The sequence below is a fragment of the Rhodnius prolixus genome, unplaced genomic scaffold (genome assembly GCF_049639745.1).
Source record: "Rhodnius prolixus isolate KJV_2025 unplaced genomic scaffold, Rpr scaffold_2, whole genome shotgun sequence".
Taxonomy (NCBI): domain Eukaryota; kingdom Metazoa; phylum Arthropoda; class Insecta; order Hemiptera; family Reduviidae; genus Rhodnius; species Rhodnius prolixus.
The window spans coordinates 25,807,908-25,829,210 of record NW_027411592.1 but is presented as its reverse complement, the minus strand read 5'-3'; the positions used below and the strand labels follow the sequence as shown (position 1 = coordinate 25,829,210).

At 32.2% G+C, this 21,303-nt stretch overlaps 1 protein-coding gene across 1 annotated transcript; it reads right to left on the bottom strand.

Annotated features, from left to right (window-relative positions):
• Positions 1-989: 989 nt before the first annotated feature.
• On the bottom strand, positions 990-19,065 carry LOC141449309 (senecionine N-oxygenase-like). The gene is made up of 8 exons (XM_074118594.1): positions 18,901-19,065; positions 9,004-9,205; positions 8,269-8,410; positions 7,736-7,854; positions 5,644-5,821; positions 4,855-5,008; positions 2,290-2,453; positions 990-2,184 (listed from the first exon to the last, which is right to left on the bottom strand). The coding sequence occupies exons 1-8, from the start codon at positions 18,911-18,913 to the stop codon at positions 1,804-1,806; spliced, it is 1,353 nt and encodes a 450-aa protein (XP_073974695.1). The 5' UTR covers positions 18,914-19,065; the 3' UTR covers positions 990-1,803.
• Between the last annotated feature and the right edge of the window lie 2,238 nt (positions 19,066-21,303).

Here is a 21,303-nt window from a genome sequence, read left to right as displayed (position 1 = left end):
GGGCAAACAAAAGAGCTCACTTGCCCTCTTTCTATCGTATGCATATTCTGTGAAGCCCTAAATTCCGAACTCTAAAGCAGTGTGGTGGAGACAATCGCGTCAAATAATTCCAACCTGGCTTCCTAACTATTACACTTGGCTTTGCATAATATGCTAATAACTTTACCTATTTGGGGAACGGATTTGTCTAAGAAGAACTGGGTTACTGATTTAAATTTTGAGTTTGAAGAGAAGGGTACTCCGAGGTATAAATATTGTTTAGCAATTTTTAACGGCTCACCTTGCCAAAAAACGGTTGGAATATTTTTTGTACGGTCGCTTGTACTAAATGGTATCACTTTAGTTTTTAGTGAATTGAATTATCTCTAAATATATTTCAAGTGTTTTCAATTTACCGATAGTATCACTCCACGATTGCCTAATAGTTTCTAATAATAATTGTTTTCTAAGCTGCCTGATATATGCCTCATATAAAGATTATATGTTTTGCTGTCACCAATATCTCAATCTTACAATAACAATTTGGCCTAACAATTTTATTTTGCCCCAAAAACATTTTTTTTTTTCTCAAAATAAACTATTTTCTTAGTGAACAAAACCCATGGTTTTGACCATTTGAGATTGAATATTACATGAAATCTATCTTGTTTTTTTTATACTGCTCTTTTCTTGGTTCTAGAATTTTTTTTTATCAAATCATCTTCAAAACATCGTAAAATAATTAAAGAATTGTATTTAGTCTTGAGTAGTTTCTTTTCTCAGACGACATTAGTATTTTTTTTAATTTTTATTTTTTGTATTACGAGATCAACAAAAAGCAACAAGGAAAACTGTAACATAAGTGTAGTCAACAAAACTGTTAATTTGTGACTAATAGCTCTAAAATAATTATTTAAAATCTGAACACATATGCGTTTTACAACTTACATTTCAAACATGATGTCAAAATTACATAGAATTGATAATCGCAAGGAATTAAGAACAGTAGATTTTAGAACGAAATAAACGAATTTATTGTTTTATTAAATATATATACAATTGTAACAAATAATTTATCATTAAGATAGAAATATATCACTTTCAAAATGAAATTAATACTATTACAATCACTATGCTAACTTAAAAAGAATTAGGTTATTATAATTAAACAATATTAAATACTATTTAATTATTAAAATTGAGGCACCACGATTACTAAGTGGTACTAAGTTCGATTACCGGTCTTTGTCTTGGACATTATTTATTGATATGTAAAGTAACTTATAGTAAAATAGTTTATACTTAGCAAACTCAATACAGGAATTATTCTCAATAATACTAGCGCTATCTGCGGCTAACATTTCATCTCTTTAAATGAGTACACTTGCTATTTTACAATTATAATTTAATCATTAGTTAGTAACATTGAGGACAAAATGTTGCCAGATAAAAATAAGTTTTTTGTAAGTGAAATTAGAGGGAATCTTCTGGTTTCTTTCCCTAAAAATTCCAGTTACAAGATTATCATGCTAATTCATGCAGTCAATTAAAGCAAAAGTTACAACTGAAAGAAATAAAAGTTTTTGCCCCTTTTTTGTTACATTGAGCACAAGAAAAAAATATATTCAGCGGTATTAATAGAGGCAGAAATATTCAAAAAATTAATCCATATTTTTTAGATGTAAAAGTCAAAAGGGATGTTGCAAGAGAGCCAAATCTTTTGCCAACTTTTTTATCATGTTCAGTTTTTTACTTGCCTTATATTAGTGTTTGAAACAACTTAGAAAACACTTAATTCAACTTAAATCAACTTATGATTACTGATTAATGTTGGACTGCATTACACGAAGGATTTGAATGAATTTTCTCTAATGGCTTGGCTGTAATCTCTCTTAGATCTACTACAGTAAATTTGTCTTGATCAGTTATGCGGTAAAAATTATATCTGAAGTTCTTAAAATCAGAAAATATCCGTTCATAACCGTGAAAATAAATACGTAGAAGTATTGATGGTATCGGAGTCATGCCTACTGGTTTACATAATTCATCAATGTATTCGACGTTGTCATCGCCTACCATATGATAGTCACATTTTCGAAGTCCTTTTTCAGCCTTTAAATGTTCTTTTGAAAGTAGCTCAGCTTCCATTTCTTGTTTCGATGGCAGTAAAGAAGGATTACAAAACGTGTGCAAGAAGTAGCGTACCTGTAGTCAGGAAAAAAAATAACTTGAATATATTTACAATTACACCGTCTCAGGTGTCATCTAACAAATTTGAAGCTGACATTAAAAATAATATCTGAAGCTTACTTGAAGATCAGTGACATAGAATGTTGGTGTATGTTTTAATATTGCTAAAAATGCCATTGTAGGGTGGTTGATGTTGATTACGCTTTTATAAAGAGGACTCACATAGTTGTCTTCAACTGTAATATCGCATTCTTTGGCAAGGAAAGGATATGTGTAGAGGTAACCTGTTAAATCAAAATAAATTAATTTAAACTTGCGCCTCCTCAAAAATATTTTTTTTTATTGTTACTGACTTTCACTCTGCCTGGAAAAAAAACAAAACAAAATATTGAATTTTCAAACAAACAAGATATGCAAAAAGGCATAAAATATCTGTTCTTCATATCTATTGTTTGTGGTAATAAACTGATAATAATGTCAGTCCGACGATAAGATGCAAGTTAAGAGAACAAGTTTGAAATTAAAGCATGAATCTTTAAATCGAAATTTAAAAGCAATAAGTAAATTAAAAGTACTAGTTAATTATTATAACAGCTGTTGACCGGGTGAGGGACATTGTAATTAGAAATTGGCTCCCTCCATGAATTGATTAAAAGATTACCGGTCAAAATAGTCCAGCCATGTTCACAGAACGAATGATTGCTAGTTCCCTAAGAAAGTAAAATCAACTAAGACTTCAGGCTGAAAGAAAACAGTGGCATGAATATAACATCTTAGAAGCATACTGAGTGGTAGTTTAGTAGAGTTTGTGGGTGTGTAATGTGAAATTATGAAACTTCGGGATCCCATATTTGTATTTGTACTGGAAGAGAAAGGCTTTTACCGAAACATCGTAGCTAGTGAATTCTTTTCAGTCCACATGCCTACTTCTTAATTTAAAATTAAGCATTGCAATTTCAAAATTAATGATAAGCACCTGAGCTGAAAATTATAACATCCAAACATTTTTGTAATTTTTATATTAACATAAGCCATTAATTTTATTGAACGTAATAATTATTACAAAACACCTAAAATTTAAAAAGCACTTTCCCATTATGTAAATGTCGTCTAGTTTGGTATTGCGCGGAGTCTCTCCATTATTTCTGAAAGACAAACTTAGCAAAGAAAAGGGTTATACCTTCATAAATATTCCACCCCAATCCTTTTGTAATTGTTATGAATCACTTTTTTGTGTAAACCAAGTCTGAGATGTGGGAAAGTCTTCTTAAAACTTTTGCTTTATTATTCTCTCACTTTGGGCAGCACTTTCCCTCTTCTTTAGAACTAATGTGCTTTAATTGTGATTTAATGACCAATGTGATTTTATGGCAAGAATGTTAATTTGAAGAGGGTAATTCTTTTTTTTTTCTCTCCTATTATTATTTTTAAGAAGGGGAGAAACTTTTTTAAATGGCGAGTGTAAGGCAAGTTCCAAAAATTGTACATTTAGTAGTATTTCAAAAATATTGTTGCTTTTACCCACAGCCAAATCGTCGTAAAAATGCTATCTTTATTGATTACTGTTTAATAGTACAGTACGCTACATTTTGACCCATAGCCTATAACTAAAGTCTTCTAGAGTTTTAAGTACATCTAATACATACTTAATCGATATATTCAAAATAGTAGTATTAATAATCTAAAAGTATTAGAATATTATTAGTTAATGAATTCTTCTGGATTGAACTTGTGCTATAAAAATTTGTATTCACATTCCAAATTCTGGAGAACGAAACAGGTGCTCTATTTTTAATCAATTCAAATTTTTCATCCAATTTGCGAATTCGGAGAGGTTTCTAAACTATGTGTATGTTAGATTATATTTTATGAAACCACCATAATTTTCATTAAAGGAGATTAATGCAATGACATAACGCTCTCTGCGGCAACTCACGACCGAGCAGTAAAGTTATTTCTGGAAAAACAAATAATAAAAAACTTAAAGCATTCGATGAATTTGGGAGTCTTCCTTGAATAAACAAAATTAAATATTCTCAAAATTTGTCAATTGTTTAGTTTTCAGAAAAGAAAATTCCACTAATTGCCAGCTGGATTTTGCTGCTCTATCCGGAACAATTATTGTCTTCTTTAGATTATTATCCAACAATTGGTTTTGAATTTGTGAATTTTTTTCCACGTCATGTTTTTCATAGATAGGAACTTGACATATTTACGTCACCGAACCTAGAATATAGATTGGCGCTAAACATCGGCTTTTTTATGAACTTCTAGTACAAGAAAGCTTTTAATTAAAGGATGTATGTATAAAGTAAAGTAATGTCTATTTTTTTCAGGCGGGCTTTATGTCCAACTACCAATTAGGTGTCGCAGATGGAGGCGACTAGCGAACATACTTTACTGTAAATTTGATGTATGTATGTTTAATATTTTTAAATCAAGGCGCATCAGCATCTGAGGTCTCTGTAAGGGAATGCAGTACGTTCACTACAGAGTTACTTTGTTCCTTCAAAGGATATTGCAAATTATGAATTAGCAGAATAAACTGTTCCAGATCAAAGTACCTAGTTTCTTCCAAAACAATAATATTAACTACTGGCGACTCTCGCAGATGATCTGCCGCAATAAATAAATAAATAAATAAATAAATAAATAAAAGCTATGAAACTATCACTCACAACTTACCAGTGCAATGAATGATAAGGTCAAACTCCATTAACGATCCATCTTTGAACATCACACTGCCATCTGGAGTTACTCTATCCAAGTCCGGTTTAAGTATAACTTTTGGTGGGAATCCAACTTTAGACGCGTAGTCAGTGTGGTGACTCAACACAACCTGTTCAAAAGAAAAATTTTCTTCTTTAATCTAAGCTTCTCTAAGGACAAGAACTGAAGGGTTGTACACACAAAACGTAACTAAAATTAAAAGGAAACGATGTCCGTTCAGTGTCCGGGACCTTTGGTTCGGAGCACTGGTTCCGAACAAAACACACATCCCACTCTAGGATTTTGAGATTAATTCATAAACTACTGCGATTATAGTTGATGCATTTTAGCTTTCCTAGTTCATTCCAAAAGTACCCACCAATTTTTATGGAATACTTGTACATTTTTTGTCTTTATAGTTTGCTATTACTAAGATAGTGACAGACTTGAGTCAACTCTTTATTCACAACGACATTCAACTCCTAAATTGCTTACTAATGAATGTATCCATTGTCTTAAAAAAAAAAAAAATATTATGGCTGGTTCGTACGCTGTATACACATCAACAACCCGAATATTTGGGCAACATATTTTGGCTGTGCAAAGCGAAAATAAAATTTTCTCATCCGAAGGTGGTAATTTCTAAAAATGCCTTTAATTAAAAGCAACAAAATTGCTGAGATTGTCTTAGATTAAACTTTTGTTTAGTAAAAATTATGTTTCATAAGAAATATTAGCTGCAATAAGTAAATATGTTTTACTTACAGTATCAGTGACAGTGGCTAGTTCAAATGTCATGTCCAAACCCGATGGTCCAGCGCCAACCACCAGAGTTCTCAATCCTCGGAAGACTTCTGCTTCACGATAATTGTGTGAATGCAATTGACGTCCTTTAAAGTACTCAATGCCTTTAATTTTTGCAAAGCGTGGTTTGCTATTGTGTCTGTAAATGTAATAAAACTTAAGTGAAAAGAAAGTTTCATTATTATTATTTTTTGGCGCATCGACTGCTGAGGTCATTAGCGCCTATTATTATTATTTATTTTACTTTATTTTTGAGAGGTCTACATGTCTTCAAAAAGTTCGATATTCACAAATTCGGTGGTAATTTAAATTTTAGAGTCAACTGTAAGTATATTTTGTCAACGTACTCCAGTAAGAGAATCAGCTCATATCGGATCGAAATCTGTTTGTTAAAGAGACATGCGTTTCTTTTTAAAAGAGATACTGGACAAAAAAGAAAGAATGTATTTCAACTTAGTAGCAAATTCAAGCAAGGGCCTAATGTCTTAATTTATATATAGAAATTCTAAATTCAATTCTGCAAACATCAAAAATTCAAAACAATAGTCAAATTACTTATTTCTATAAAATCTTCCCACCAAACTGGCATTTCAAAACTAGAGTAAGTGAAAAAGTTGATCAGGTTGCCACAATGCTGGGAGCGTTTTTCCTTTTATAATTTAACAAATCTTGGATTTGAACAATACCAAACTGCATTTAAAATACTTTATGATATCTTCATGTCATCAACAAAAATTTTATTTAGTGTACAAAATTCTGAATTGGTTTTATATTTATTCTAAATATTCAGAATGGCGATCAGCAAAGTTTAGGAAGCAAAAAAAAAAAAAAAAAAAGTTCAGTAATTTCTAGCAATTAAACATAATGGTTACATTATTAAATATATAAATTAATTTTCATGTTTTAAAATGTAATTAGGTCTGCAAATCTGGATATCACTGACTTTATCTGTAGTAGCACGCATGTTTATTCTATTTTTTACCGTTCATAATCATCAATTGGAATTTCATCATCATCAGAGATTGATGACTGAATTTCTGTTACCACAGATAAAATCAGTGATATCTTGAAATTGATTTATTTTCTTAACTTTCACGCCGGAAATGTTTAATTTTTGAAAGAACCAAAAAAACAAATCTTACATTCTAAGATTGAAGATAAATCGTAAGATGGATTTGTTTAAAATCCTGAATCGTGAATAGAAATGCATAAAGTAGCAATTGAGATAAAATTTTCATCTCTGATCTTCCACTATCTTTTTTTTACATTAGTTTTACTGAGGCTGTTATAAAACATTATCGCATGGATTTTGGACATAAAATTGATAACAATTACTATCTCGTTTTTACATTATTACATTATTTCAACAATTAATTAACATAACTATGTATATAAATATATACAGTCATGAAATATTTTTTCCAGAAACTTTTATATGAGATTAAATGAGAGCAAAGAGCACAATATATCTTGAATGGAATTTTGTAAGGACAAAGATTACAGGCTGTTAAGAGATGTATTTTGCCTAGTATGTACATTCCAAAAACCGCTGAATGACCGAAATTACGAATTCAAGATAGGAAGATTATGAATTAGTTAGTTTAGTTAGTTTATTCTATATTATTCATGGAGTCTCCTACATTGTTTGTGCGAAAAATACAATCATACGAATCGAATCAGTAAGATTGAATTACCCTTCCATAAAACTTCTAAGTAGCAACTCTCTAGAAAAACAGATAAATTAAACTAAAACATTTCGAAGCAGCGTCAAGGTCTTAAAGCAAGCATAATTCTCAGCATCTAGGTTTGTGTTATTTGGACCAAGAAACTCACTATGTGAAATAGCTTAAAAAGAAGAAAACCATGTGCTTATTACATTCACTCAGACTAGCGAAGATGATGACTTGGTTTTTAAAATAAAATTGTTACCAAATGCATCTATAAATAATGTTTGGGAAGTTTTTTGGAAGCAGGTAAAACCATATTACATGTTGGTCCGTATTAAGAAGTCCTCTTTAACAACTTTTTGTATGAAGCAGTTATAATTACTCACCCATTACAGACAATTACAGCATCAAACATGTAAGTATGTTCTCTGTTTGCTTCCAACTCAATCACTTCTATTTTCCACTGAGTACCCATTGGAGATATTTTTTTAACATGGTGCCGAAGCTGTGTGAATAAAACATTAATGATTATTATCAGTATCGAGTTATGTGTCTTTAAAACTTTGTTTATTTATCATGACTTTTACTTCGCTCAAATTACATGCAGTGGAAGTGCATACTTGAAGGGATTTATGATGCGCCAACAAGTTATGTACTACAAACATTTAACTAAAAAATTCTGACCTTGTAAAATGATGCGGACTTAGGATCTAAGTAATACTTGAAATTGTGATTCAATTTGCATTATTATTATGTAGTCACCAGAAAATTAATAATTTTTTAGCAAGGCAATTTTATAATAATATTCCTACATTTCCTTTTGACTTTGACATAATTGTTATCACTATTATTACTATCAGACTATTTATTACTAATAACTTTACGTTATTATATAAAACAGATGCAAAAGCTACATTACTTTAACGAAAGGATGTATGTTGAAGTGGTCAGCATAATCATTAAGATATTGCAGAACTTCTTTGGCCGAAAGGTAAGAAACTCCTTGCTTATTAGTGTGTGGGAAGTCCGGGAACATCATGGCCTCCTTCGGTAAGTTAGTTCTAGAAACAAATATCGTCAACGTATTATTAATTCAAAACATACTTCATAAGTTCTACAAATTTTATTATTATTGCACGCAAAGAGGAGTGGCTCAACCGAATGTCTCCTGCTTTTCCTTTCTTGTGTGTTGGCGAAACAGGGAGTGAATGGAACGTAAAGGTGATTAGGAATCTAGAGTGTAGAGTAATATGTTGCTTTATGTTAAATATTGTAGGCATATTAAATCTGCAATATTGATGTGACACAATGTTGCAAATTCTGTAGTAGCACTTAAAGTCAATATCCTTGAAGAAGTTTTAGATCCTTTCTTTTAATAATATTAATATGAATCTCTGTACAGAGGATCATGGATTCTTCTTACAATTTTTTAACAATCTTGATAAGGGTCGCTAATATTCGTTATATTTTTAACTTTGGTGTTCAGCTTGTAGACACAATTTTTAAATTAAACACACAATTATAGAAATGTGCTCCTTGACATGAAAAGCATTCTTACACATATTTGGATATTTCCAAAAACCTCGAAAGTACCTTTTGATTAATTTTAATTTTGATGTGGAAGTTATAACCTATTAAATAATTTACAAAATACCTGAGGCTTTTATACATGCTGGAGTGCACGGGAAGTCCATATTCATCTTTGCCGACAGTGTCAGTGTATACCCAAGTTCCTCCAAGACTGTTAGTCTGTTCAAACATGGTTGGCACCGTAGGCCATGCAGAGTCTGCAAGGTGTCTAGTTGCCACAAGACCTGCTACGCCTCCGCCTATCACAGCTACTTTCTTTTTGGTCTCTGCATGAACAGATTTCTATTTGTCAGCTTATAAATATCTTTTCAATAATTTGTGTGTAATAAAGCTAGTCTTACAGATTCTAGAGTTCAAGAAGAGACCAGATTTTTAATGTATTGAAAATCACAGTTTTTGTATTTTTAAATGTGTGATATGTAATCAAGTATGTATGGATTTAACAACCATACAAAAATAGCAAACTGAATATACTTACATTATCTGAAGTATGTAAATATTTAAAGATACTTGTTTAGCATTTTTCACAGTTTTGCTTTTTATGCAGATCAATTCTGTTGCTCTGTTCTTTACAATTTCTAATAACTCTTCATTTATTGGAATGATGTTAATTATATCTTGTATGACCAGTTTCATAAAGGATAATTTTGTAGTAATATTAGCAAGGCACATTAATGTTAGTTAAGGATTAGGTTACGCATCAGACTGTTTCGTTGTTTATGATTTTGGTTTGGAAATGGGTATAGAAAATAGCGCATCTCCTTGATTGTACTGCTGTTTTAAACGCAAACATTCGCAGAAAGTTATTTAGAGCTTTTCAAACAGAAATAGAATGGAGTTTGTAAAATGGAAACCAGGCAATCGAGGTAATCGAAATTATGAACGGAAGAGATGTTGATGATATGTTTGGTTTGCCTGCTTAAAAAACCCGGGTTCTTCAGATAGTTATAACCAATGTTATCAGCAGGAATTGTAAATGAGAGAGAGAGAGAGGACTCTAAAATAATGCCAAGATCTTTAAACGGATTCAAGGTTCAAGATTGCTTCATGAATTTTGTAAGTCAAGATGTGTTTCTGTCTCCTCTAAAATAACTCATTAAGAAGCATGAATTTACATTTACTATCACCACCATTTATCTAAATTATTAACTTTTTTGCTGCAAAATGCCTGAGTGACTATGATTTTCAATAACTGAATATTTTAAGACCATCAGCATGAATTAGAAATTTAATGTAATAGAAAACAGTCTGAATATATATAGTTAATGAGGGAATGCTACTTATTAACGCAAAAATACATAGATGATTTGGTACACTGATGAGTACAAGCTACGTAAACATTAATTTACTAACAGTTTTTCAAAAGCCATTTCTAACGTAAATAGCAAGCTGATTGACCCATATAAAGAAGAAAGCTACTCAGCCTTCCATGAATATGAACTAGTTCTCATCACTGTATTATAACAACCGAGCTGATCTGAGCAGGGAATGCGCTCAAGATTTATTTTTTGCTAAATGGCTTCTGAAGATTAGGGGCGAGATGCTGAATCTTAACTACAATACAAACCCTATAATCCCGAGAAACCCGAAGAATGCTCGTTGTGGTTTCTTTGCAATTAAAACGTAAAAGAGGATACCATTCATTATGTTTAGTGTATCTCATCCCTTCGACAGATTTAGTACTTACAGTCCAATATTACAACTATTGTAATTAAATTAATATCAGATAGATTACTAACTTTAGTAAGACTTTTTCTTTTTAAATTTTTTGCCTGTATATATGTAAATAAATTAGGCTCGTCCATAAACAAACTCGTAACAGGTATAAGATTGTTAACCTTTTTGGGATAAACATGAACTTTAGGCAATATTTCATTTAACAATAGATAATATTTAATTTACTTTAAAGCTACTTCAATTAACTATACTGAAAATATTAACTATGAAATCTTCGTTTAGGCCTTAAAAAATAGTTTTCAATTAAGAATTAATTAAAATTTCTTTTGAAGTAAGTTAGTTGCAACTAGTCTCTGGAATTTTATAATAAATTCTAGGTGAAACAACACTTGGTGTAAGATCTGATTTCACCAATCTTCTGGAAGATAATTCTATGTTTGTTTTGCTTTGCTGCCAACCAATATACACATATACAGCAACGGCAGTGCCAAAGGGATGGAGGTCTATCACAATCATGAACATCATTCTGCAGCATTATATTAATTGCTCCATTAATTAAAGCTTTATATTAATTTTGTTTAACTATTGTTATGATTTTTCTTAATATCCTTTTATGTCTTCGCTATAAGTAATACTTCTTCTTACTATTCTTTAATTTCTTCCAACTATTTTACTTCTACATCATTATTTTTTACAACTCTTTGTATTTGTGTATTCAATTTTACTATTCATATCTTTCAACTTATATTGAGAGGAAATAAATAACTTTCATAAGAAATTTTGTTAAAAATTAATGTCAAGGATTTTTTTTTTTAAAGGATCAGAAATTAAATTTTTAACTATTAACGGTCAAAGATAATTTTCAATGTCACTAAAATCCTATAACTGGAAAGATATGCGACAGTGCCAATTGAACTGTAAAAAGTGCATTTAGATAAAAAAACTTAAAAATAATTAATTTGTTAATTGGGTAGTTGCCAATTTATTTTCTTTAATGATTACTTCAGACAGAATTGGTGAAAAAACGGTCACTAATTAACATATTTTTATTATTAGATAAGATTAAAATAAACGATCCTATTACTTTGATTAAAGCGCGACAAATATCTTATTCATTGGCACCCGGAGCTTTTTCAGTGCACTCGGGACCGTGTTCTCTCGTTACAGGTAACCTGTCCATCACCAGACAACTGGATTCGTATCCGATATAACTGCGGTTCGCTGACAACTCAACAAATCCTTTCCCCGACACCCATCTCCTTTGAACTTGATAAGCTACAATAACTTTAGTGAACTGCCGCGAGAGAGAGTTCAGATAGTTCGGACCGAGTTTTTGTTTTAGAAATAACTATATTATTAATTTAACTTTTCGAAAATGACCACTACTTGAGTCTAATTTTTATATGATTATATTTTTGTAATCAATTATCTTGGTTATGTTACTGTTAATGATTGATGAAAGAGTTTAATGAAATTAGTCCAGCCTCCTCTGTATCACTGCTCAGCAGACATGTCTTTTATTTAATTTATATTTTTTATAATTAATCTATGTTATCTGTGGTCATCAACCTTTTATTTTTTTCATGTTTACATTAGAAATTCTGTTTATTATTTTAGCACTTTTAAACAAACACATTCTTAGCTTTTTTACAGGATATTTTATGAAAATATTTATTGCATCGACATTTTCAAATAATGAGGTTGAAGTAATCACAAGTCAAAGTTTAAATTTTGACCAGATATGTATAGTTCTTTTAATCTGATATTCACTTCACTCTGATACTAGACTATCAGAGCGCTCACGTCGCGACCTTATGTACTTCGATGGGTAAGGGATTTGGCAAGATTCTAACCACTGCAAAAATATAGATTTTAGTTTATTCATAAATGAATTTTAAACTCAATTTTTAATTAGGGTTTATTAATCACTTTTATTCTTCGGATGTAGATATTTTTCAGATGAGCTCTGAGCACATCATCAGTATATCTAAAAATAACATTTATACTGTCACATATTTTATTTGCTTTGCATTTATATTTTTTTATGTTGCATTCCAATACAGATTGTAGTATCTTGTCTGCACTTTTTTGTTATATTTACTTCTCGTCACTATGAAATACTGAAGCAATTTATTGTTTGTATAACTTTTTGTTACTTCATTGTTAAAATGTTTTAAAGTGTACAAACATTACTCATATCAACCTTTAGCACAGTCAGATGTTTTGTAATCTAAATGTAAATTTAATCTAAATCTAAATGTAAATATAAAGCCTAAATAAGTTTTTTTTTTTTTAATATAAATATTATTTAAAAAAATAAAAAATAAAGTAAAAATTAATAAATTTATTTACATGCTATAGAGGAGAAGGTGGTAATATGGGACGGGGTTGGAATTTGGGACACCCCTGTAACAGTAGTGCTATCTTTTAGTTTTTGGTGTCTTACTACTCTTTAGGGTAGGCTTTGTCTGGTACAGAAGGCAGCGCGTCAATCGAGTGGCAGCTTTGTCCAAGAGAGGGCCGTGTTGATTTTGTCAGTGCTAAAAAGTTTTCTTAAGGTTGATTTTCCTCTGCTTTTGGTTAATACCGAGGAAAGTATAGAATAATTTCCCTTAGACATTAAAAATGTAGAAAGTAGAGAGAATTAAATGCCAGTATTATGGATTTCATATATGAATGTATATTGGGAAAAAAAATGAGATTATATTGTACGCGGTGAATGGTGGTATTATGGGACAGCGCTGTCCCATATAACAACCTCGTTAATCGTCTGCCGAACAGGTGTGAAAAGTGGCACTGAGGACGAAACTAGTGTCTTATAAATAATTTTTTTTTTTCTACAGGATAAAGGGCCTAAAAAGATCATTTCAAAGATTTCTTGACATTTCTCTATGAAAACTGATTACACCCTAATTTTTATCCTTTATGTACGATAATTGTGTAAAATATAGTTTTGTGGCATATTTAAGGCTTATTTTTACAATTCATGGAGAAACGAGAACATTAACTATAATTACTATCTAACATATGTCCCATATTACCACCACACTTTCTGAAAACCCAATACGACAGACTTTTTCAGTGTAACTCCAGACTCATTGCTGTAATCCACTCGGGACTCCAAATTTACCAAGACAAATAATGTATGTCTATGATTTTACTTCAGAGTAGATTTTAAATACAGTAGTGTTCAAAATATGCGAGGTAAAAAAAGGCTGTCCCACATTACCACCTTATCATCTAATAACATCGGAGAACAAAAAAGTGACGATTCTTAAAAAAGAAAATAATTTATTTTATTCAAATTAAAATAACATTAAAATTTAATGCCATTTTTGTTCTTGAATGTTTGTCCCGATAAATCATTTATGTCGGGTTGGGTTTGAGAAACTGAAAACCTCAAAATGTTTAGCAAATTTTCGTCGGTCAATCTCGTTCTATATTTTGATTTTATGAAATTCATTTTTGAAAAATAACAAGTAATATAATAAAACTTTAAAAAGCCGTCCTAATTTTTAGTTTACCATAAAAAAAGTTGTATTGCTTGATGGGCCGCACAGAAACTAGCATCGGGACCTCATGAGGCCCGCGGGCGACGCGTTGCCGACCTATGCTTTGGGGGAAAGTCTACTCGCCCCCTCTCACAGAAGTGGCCTTAATTAAGTATTTCTGGGAGAATGTTTCACGTAGAAGTTGTAGTCACCATGAGATCTATGCGTGCACGTAGTTTAAAGGAAAGCTATAGAGCTATTTCTGAGGAAATGTTGACACAAGTGAAAAATTAAATCAAATTATAAGTGGTACTTACAGGCGCCACGGTAGCCGAGCGGTTAGAGGCCAGACTTGCTAAGCTAATAATATTTTTAAATGTTTAAAATGAATCTTTATGTCGTACAGTACGTTTGCTAATCGCTTCCACCCACGACTCCTAATTACGTAGAAGCTGGATGTAAAACCCACCCAATTTTACATTAAAATGGTACTTTCGGTCATAAGGTTTTTGTTTGCAAGTTGCAGTGAGGCCCTCAGATAGAGACGAATCTAGAAATAAAGTTTCAGTTTGTTGCAGTTCTTTAGCAGATTTTTGAGATATTACACGTACAGACCATTTTTAAAAAAACAATTTTTCAGATTCGGCGATCCTTAAAACGGATATCGAAAACTTGAAATCGAATATTTGTCATGATCTCAATTCTTTAAGAGTAAGAGAGAGAAAAAAAAGATTAGAGATAAATTTGAGATTAAAATTATCCAAATTCCATTTTTATTGTGCTCATTCCTTGATGCGAATCCGTTTTTGAAATTTGATTTGGTCATGAATTGTTATTATAACACTGTTTTTTCATTTTACCTGAATAGATGATCTATAATTGCTGGTCGCCAAGAACCTCGTAATTCAATAATTTTCGATCAAATGATCGAAACCAAGCTCGTTCGTTTGTATTTTGTAAAGTTAAAAAAAAAATTGTTTTAAGGAGGTCATCAGCTGTCTGCATTTTTTTTTTTCTTTGTTGCAATTAAATAACAGATTACAGAATGCTTTATCATCATTCAATGTTATCTGTAGTGTGTTATTTAATTGTTAAAAATCTGGAGAGATCTTAGTAGTACAGACTCCTTCACCTGATAATATTCAAGGCAATAATTCGTAAAAAATTAATCTGAAAGAACTTTGGCACGACTATGAGTTTGCACTCTCTTAGAGTTATATAACGTGTGAATTGATTGCCTCGAATAATGTTAATATTGTAGAAGAAAGTTATTGGAATACTTAACGATGATCATACGTAAAAACGATTTTCAAAAAACATTCAAATAAAAGCGATTATTTGAATTTAAAACTATAAACATGTTAATAATACAAAATCATTCTAGAGATTTTTCTGGCCACGCAATTTTCTTCAAAGTGAATTTTTTTTTTCAAAAACTGCCCAGTGGATAGACTCTTAGTTTACAATGAAACGAAATATTAGGGGAAACCCAGAAAGAAGTACAAAGTCAACTTTTTTTTAGACAAAAAATTTTATTGAACAAAATTATTTTAGTTGCATAACGTCTACTTTTTTTTTTTTTTTGACTTCTTTTTTAGAGGAAAGATGAAAGATTGTTAAAATTAGTTTTTAATAGTTTGTAGGGAGGAAAGTGGTTGGCCTACTGGATTCCAAAGCGAGGATATCGGTTTTGGGTCCAGGTACAGATTACTAGGAGCTTCTTATGGGCTCAGCGAAAATCTCCGCGCGTAAATGAGCTTAGACGAGGTTCGCGCCTTAAATTTAACAAAAAAAAAAAATCTTCTAATAAAGAAAACAGACTTCTATTAATAGAAAAAAATTAATTTGAAAAACTTTTGACAGCTATAAACTTATTTTAATAATTTTATATGTTAAACTTATTTTTTATGTTCAGTAAAAAATAATTACGGATACTGAGTGCGCTAACTCGCAATCCCAGCTGGCGACCGTGTGAATAAGACATCTTTTTTTAATAGTTCGATCTAATTTAATTTAATAGCACAATGTTAACAAGCTTTAGTTTTGTTCCTGCCAGAAATATCTTGTCCACCAACTCCCGTAAGATTATTTATTACTTAAAAGAAAAGAATAAAAAACGGAAGATCTAGATGAGATTGAACTATTATTCCACTCTAGGCGGTCCATGGCACACTTTCTCTACGGAGGACTTTTTTTCTTTTTTTTTTTTTTAAATTTATATATTTTCACAACTGCAGAATAATTCTGCATCAAGTGAAGCTGATACAACATGATAATGGAATAGATACATGAATACATGAGGGGAAAATTCACCCATTGGTGAAACTCCCAAAGTGGTACAGTTCACTACTGTACATTGGCTCTTACTTCATTTAGAAGATCGCGTGGCCACCTGCGCTTCAACCGCCTGGGAGGATTTCCTGGTAGAGTGGTAAGTTGAGCTACTAGAGGATTGGGATGTGAGGTGATTGATGTGTGGAATTTAAAGTAACGGGATCTTACAGCTTCTGAAACATAAGGAACAAGGAAATCTCGGTGCAAGGTATGATTGGAAACAAAGTAAGGAGCATTAGCGATTCGACGGAGAGTTTTTGACTGGAAGGATTGGATTCTGTAGATATTGGAAGCTTTGGCTGAGCCCCAAAGTTCCATTCCGTAAGTCCAGGCAGGTTTCAGTATCATAGTGTAGATAAGTCGTTTATTCTGTAGAGAGAGTTTAGATCGCTTGTCGAGAAGTCTAGAGAGAAGTTTGTATCGTCTGTTCAGTTCTTTCCGTTTGGGTCTAGTATGTGGATTCCAGGTTAGGCGTTTGTCCATGAAGAGTCCTAGGTACTTAACACAATCTGTTGTGGGAAGAGGAGTGAGGTTTAGGTAAACGGGTGGAAGGATAGTTCACCTTAGGGAGAATGTAATGTAATTACATTTATTTTCATTAATTTTAATTCTCCATTTCTTTAGCCAAGGCTCAAGAGATTCTATATGGGATTGGAGGAAGCGGTAGGCAAGGACCGGGTCATTATGAGGAGAGAGGATGGCCGTATCATTTTTTTTTTAACCATCAAAATTGAAACTTAAGTGCAGGAATATTTTTTAAATTTTAAACTGGAGTTTCGAGGAACGTTATCGACACAGGAAACATCAGCTGACGGAAAGATGTTGGTGCAGCCAATTACAGTCAGCTGTATTTTGGACATTAAAAATCATAAATAAAAATTTCGATTTAACATAAAACAATCTCAAATGAGTTTCTCTCCGCAATTTACACATTGAACTTTCCTACAAATTGTAGGGTTTGCGCGCGAAAAAAGTGGCTAAAAATCACTCAATTTATTTAGTGAAACAGCTTTACTTATAATGGAATTTGCTAAAATATTGAATTTCTTGTAACGAGACCGCTCCATTTAAATGTGCTTTAATACTTTCAAAGAAAAACAACCCTTAATGGTGGACTTGCCAAGCGAAAAGTTTCGCATAAAATTAATTGATAAGCAATAAGTATGCCTTATTTTAGTGAAAATTTTATGAGACGTTTTCTAAAGAAACTTATTTTAAATAGTTTATTTTGTTACAATCAGCCGCAATTATCGTGTAATAAGCAACAAAGATAATATAGAAAGCTCACAATACACTCAGAGAGGAGAAATTACCTATTGGTAACACTCCAACTACATTTCTATTGACTCCCGTTGACAGAGAAGAGATCACGAGGCCACTGCCTTTTAAGGCTTCTAGAAGTGTTGTCTGGAAATGTTCTGGAAGATAGATGTACCAGTCGATTGTATTTTAAGATAGAGTTTCTGTAACGCGTTTTGGCAACTTGTGTGACGAAATGAATGTTCAAGTCAGTGTGAATGGTTTGATTGGTGACATAGAAAGGAGCGATAACTATACGGCAAAGAATTCGAAAATAACTTTAAAATCAATTCAGAAGAGTGGCTCTAACGGCCAGCAGGTTTTATCACTAATCTTATTGACACGTAACTCTGATGCATTTAAACCAAATTTAAAATTTGAACTGTCCTCGATTTTCTGCATTTGAATTATGCTGATTTTGACAAAGACAAACAACAACATCAGTTTGTAGAAGACCAGAGGAACTTAAAACGGATATTTCTGATACGTTATAATCAAAAAATTTGTTCACTAGCAATAGCTAAGAGTAACGGAAGTGAAGAATGAATAAATTACCGTTTTATGAACCAAATCCTTGCCAGTATTTTCCTGTTCCGGACTAGTCTTATAAAAGATGCTTTGGGACAGGATGCCACGCAAAGTTGGTCTATGCATAGAAAGACAGAGCGTTCTGAGATCGTAGACATTGCTTCATTCCTGAGACGGCCATAAAAATGATGGGCGAATGCACTACCCATCAGGAAGTAGACTTAATAACGTGTAAAGGAGGTTACAAATTTAGTTATAAAAAATAAAATTGCTATTTGCAAGCTAATTGTTACATAAACAGTAAATGTAAACTAATGTGGTTTTTAATACAATAAATAAACCAACAATTTATCATCTAAAAGAAATCAAAATTTCATCTGTTTTTGTTCGAAGAATAAGACCTGCATTTATTGATATTAGTTTCACATTAAATTCTTCAACAACCCCTTTTTTGTTTTTTTAATTCATCCTGTTACGATACAAAACACAAGAATATTTTTTTTAAAAAAAGCCTACGGTTTGCGCTCTGAGTTCATGATCTCATATTTCGACTTTGCTTTTCAGTTTAAAAAATCTATTATTATGCGAAATTTCCCCTTAAGGAGAAAGAGGAATTTTACTATCGTACATACCTTTAGCAGCCATTGACGTGAAAATTCAACTTTCTTTGCGATCAGTGAAGTGAGCTGTTAACGGACAGTTCAGTGATTGTTGACTGACATCAATGGAGTAGATAAAGTGTAACATATAAACGTTAGGGTGCTTCGCATCCCCTCCACTTGATTACGAGATCACACGCTATCAAAAAGGAATAACTGAGTATTTGTACAAAAAGATTTTCGTAATTAATAACAATAAGAAGGTAAATTCTATTTTTAAATAAACGTCAAAATGAAAGTGTTAATAATTGGATCAACGCCAAACTGCATTAAAATAAGGAAAAAAATAACTATAGTAATAAAAATATCTAACAATAAGAAATGTTCAATTTGTTATCGCGAACACATTGCTAACGTTGCGTTAATATTTATTGGCCTTTCAATTTGTGATAAAAATTCCATCTTGGTGATTTTTGGGTTGAAGAATATGTTCTTTTTTTCTTACATAAGTGCTAATAATTTCCTTCAAAAACGAAGAAAATTGCAGTAACGAAGTAAAGGATGATTTTTCGAATAAATAGAACTAAGTTCCTTAAATTTCACTCAAGACTGCAGTTTCATAACAATCAATGTTTGTCAATTCTGTGTGGCACTTAATTTATTAAGTTTGCTTTTATGGTAAACGCTTATGGGCCAGCAGCTACGTAAAGTAAAATATTGCCTTACATTTTTAGTTGGAAGTCTAGAACACATACCATTTGAGTAGCAAGCTAGAAGCTGTATCATGCTGTAGTAAAGGAATTCATTTATTTTTTGTTTATTTTAAAAAGTTTTTTTAGTGAATAACAAAGCAAAACCAATCTATTATACCGCCTTGCTGAGGAGCCAGGCTAATCTTATAGCATCACCTGCAGCCCTAGTTATCTAAAATACACGGGATTCGAGAGCGTTCCAGGGAGAGTCATCCCTTCAGCAGCTGGTATCTTCTTAGAAGTTTGAATCTTCTCTGTATAAAGACATTGCATTCAGTAAGAAGATGTATTGGAGTCTCCTCCATGTTCCCACTGAAGCTGTAAGTACCATCGTGTTCCAGACCCAGCTTTGTCAAGTACTCTTTGAATCGGAAATACCCCGAGAGGAAACCCATTACTTTGTGGTACCTAACATATGCTCACTGAGGTCAACGTCACACCTATGATCTGCTCCGGTTACAACTACCCAAACAGATCTTTGCCAGCCTCAGTCCAGAAAGGCTAGTAAAGAGTGTGGCTAACCTTTCTTTTGCACCTTCAAACTCCTTTCCGCAAAAAACCTCGACAAAGTCGTAGAAAGGTTCAGATCCTACCAAAAGAATTGTTAAGGCGTCGGCCATTTTCCACACCAACTTGCCCCAATGTATGATGATTTATTATCTCTGCCCAGGACATAGTGATTTGACAAAAGCATCCATCAACCACTGGGAACATAATGGTTAAGCGCTTTAATTGCAACCTGGCTGTAGGAAAGGATAACAAATCTTTGGTCCTTGTAGTTCCTGAATTCAATCTTCTATTGAGCAAATTTCTGCTTGGAAGATGTAAGGAGCTGGGTTCCAAGTACCTAATTCGAAATACATACTGTTATGGAATTAAGGAACTGTTGTAACCTTAAGAAATGACGAAGGCCACTAGTTGACACCTGCAGTAAAGTGAAGGAGACAATATTAGTAAAGGGGAATCCAATGATTCATAAATGCTTTGTGTTCTTTAGTTAATTGCAGCCGACAGATTAAAAAAAAGCACCCATCACGAACTCACTTAGATCAATTCTTAAAAATGATTTGTATTCCAAAACAAAGTAAGAGCAATATTCACAGGGGCAGTTTCAACTAAGTAGTAACATTCGTTTGGCATCCTAAAATGGCCAGGAACAGACTTGGATTCCATAGAATTAAAGAGACTTTTCTTGGACGAGAACTAAATTAGTGAGGTGTATAGGATGCTCTTAGCAATGTAAAAGTATCATCAGATAAAACGAGCCTTTCGAAAACAAGAAAACCTATTATGAGGTTATTTCAAAGAGACTATGAGGCGCCAGGAAGTTAATTCTCGGCTCTTATCCAATGAAAGAGATGTAAATGTTGATTGGCTTTCAAATATGGTCCATGGTAAATTTCACGCAGCCTTGAACTCAATAAATATGTGCAGCGTATCCATCAGTGGTTCAAAAATGAATTAGTTTTTTATTTAACTGAAGTTTCGTTAAGAGTGTATATCGCAAACACATCGAGGGTATTTCACTTTGTCTCTAATATGTTCAGAGTAGTAAGGTTAATAGTCGAATGTAGGACAAGTGCGATCAACAGCTAGTTATAAGTTCATATCCCAGAGAACTCTACTCGTACTTGAGGATCATACGCTGAAACCCGTTCGGGCCTTTTCCAACAATATAGGGCTG

What these genes read in the sequence shown, in the direction of transcription:
- LOC141449309 (XM_074118594.1), bottom strand. An exon ending in GCTGTAATTGTCTGTAATGG is followed by an intron (nt 5,822 to 7,735) that starts GTGAGTAATTAT and finishes TTACATTTACAG; the next exon opens with ACACAATAGCAAACCACGCT. An exon ending in TCTATGTCACTGATCTTCAA is followed by an intron (nt 2,185 to 2,289) that starts GTAAGCTTCAGA and finishes TCCTGACTACAG; the next exon opens with GTACGCTACTTCTTGCACAC.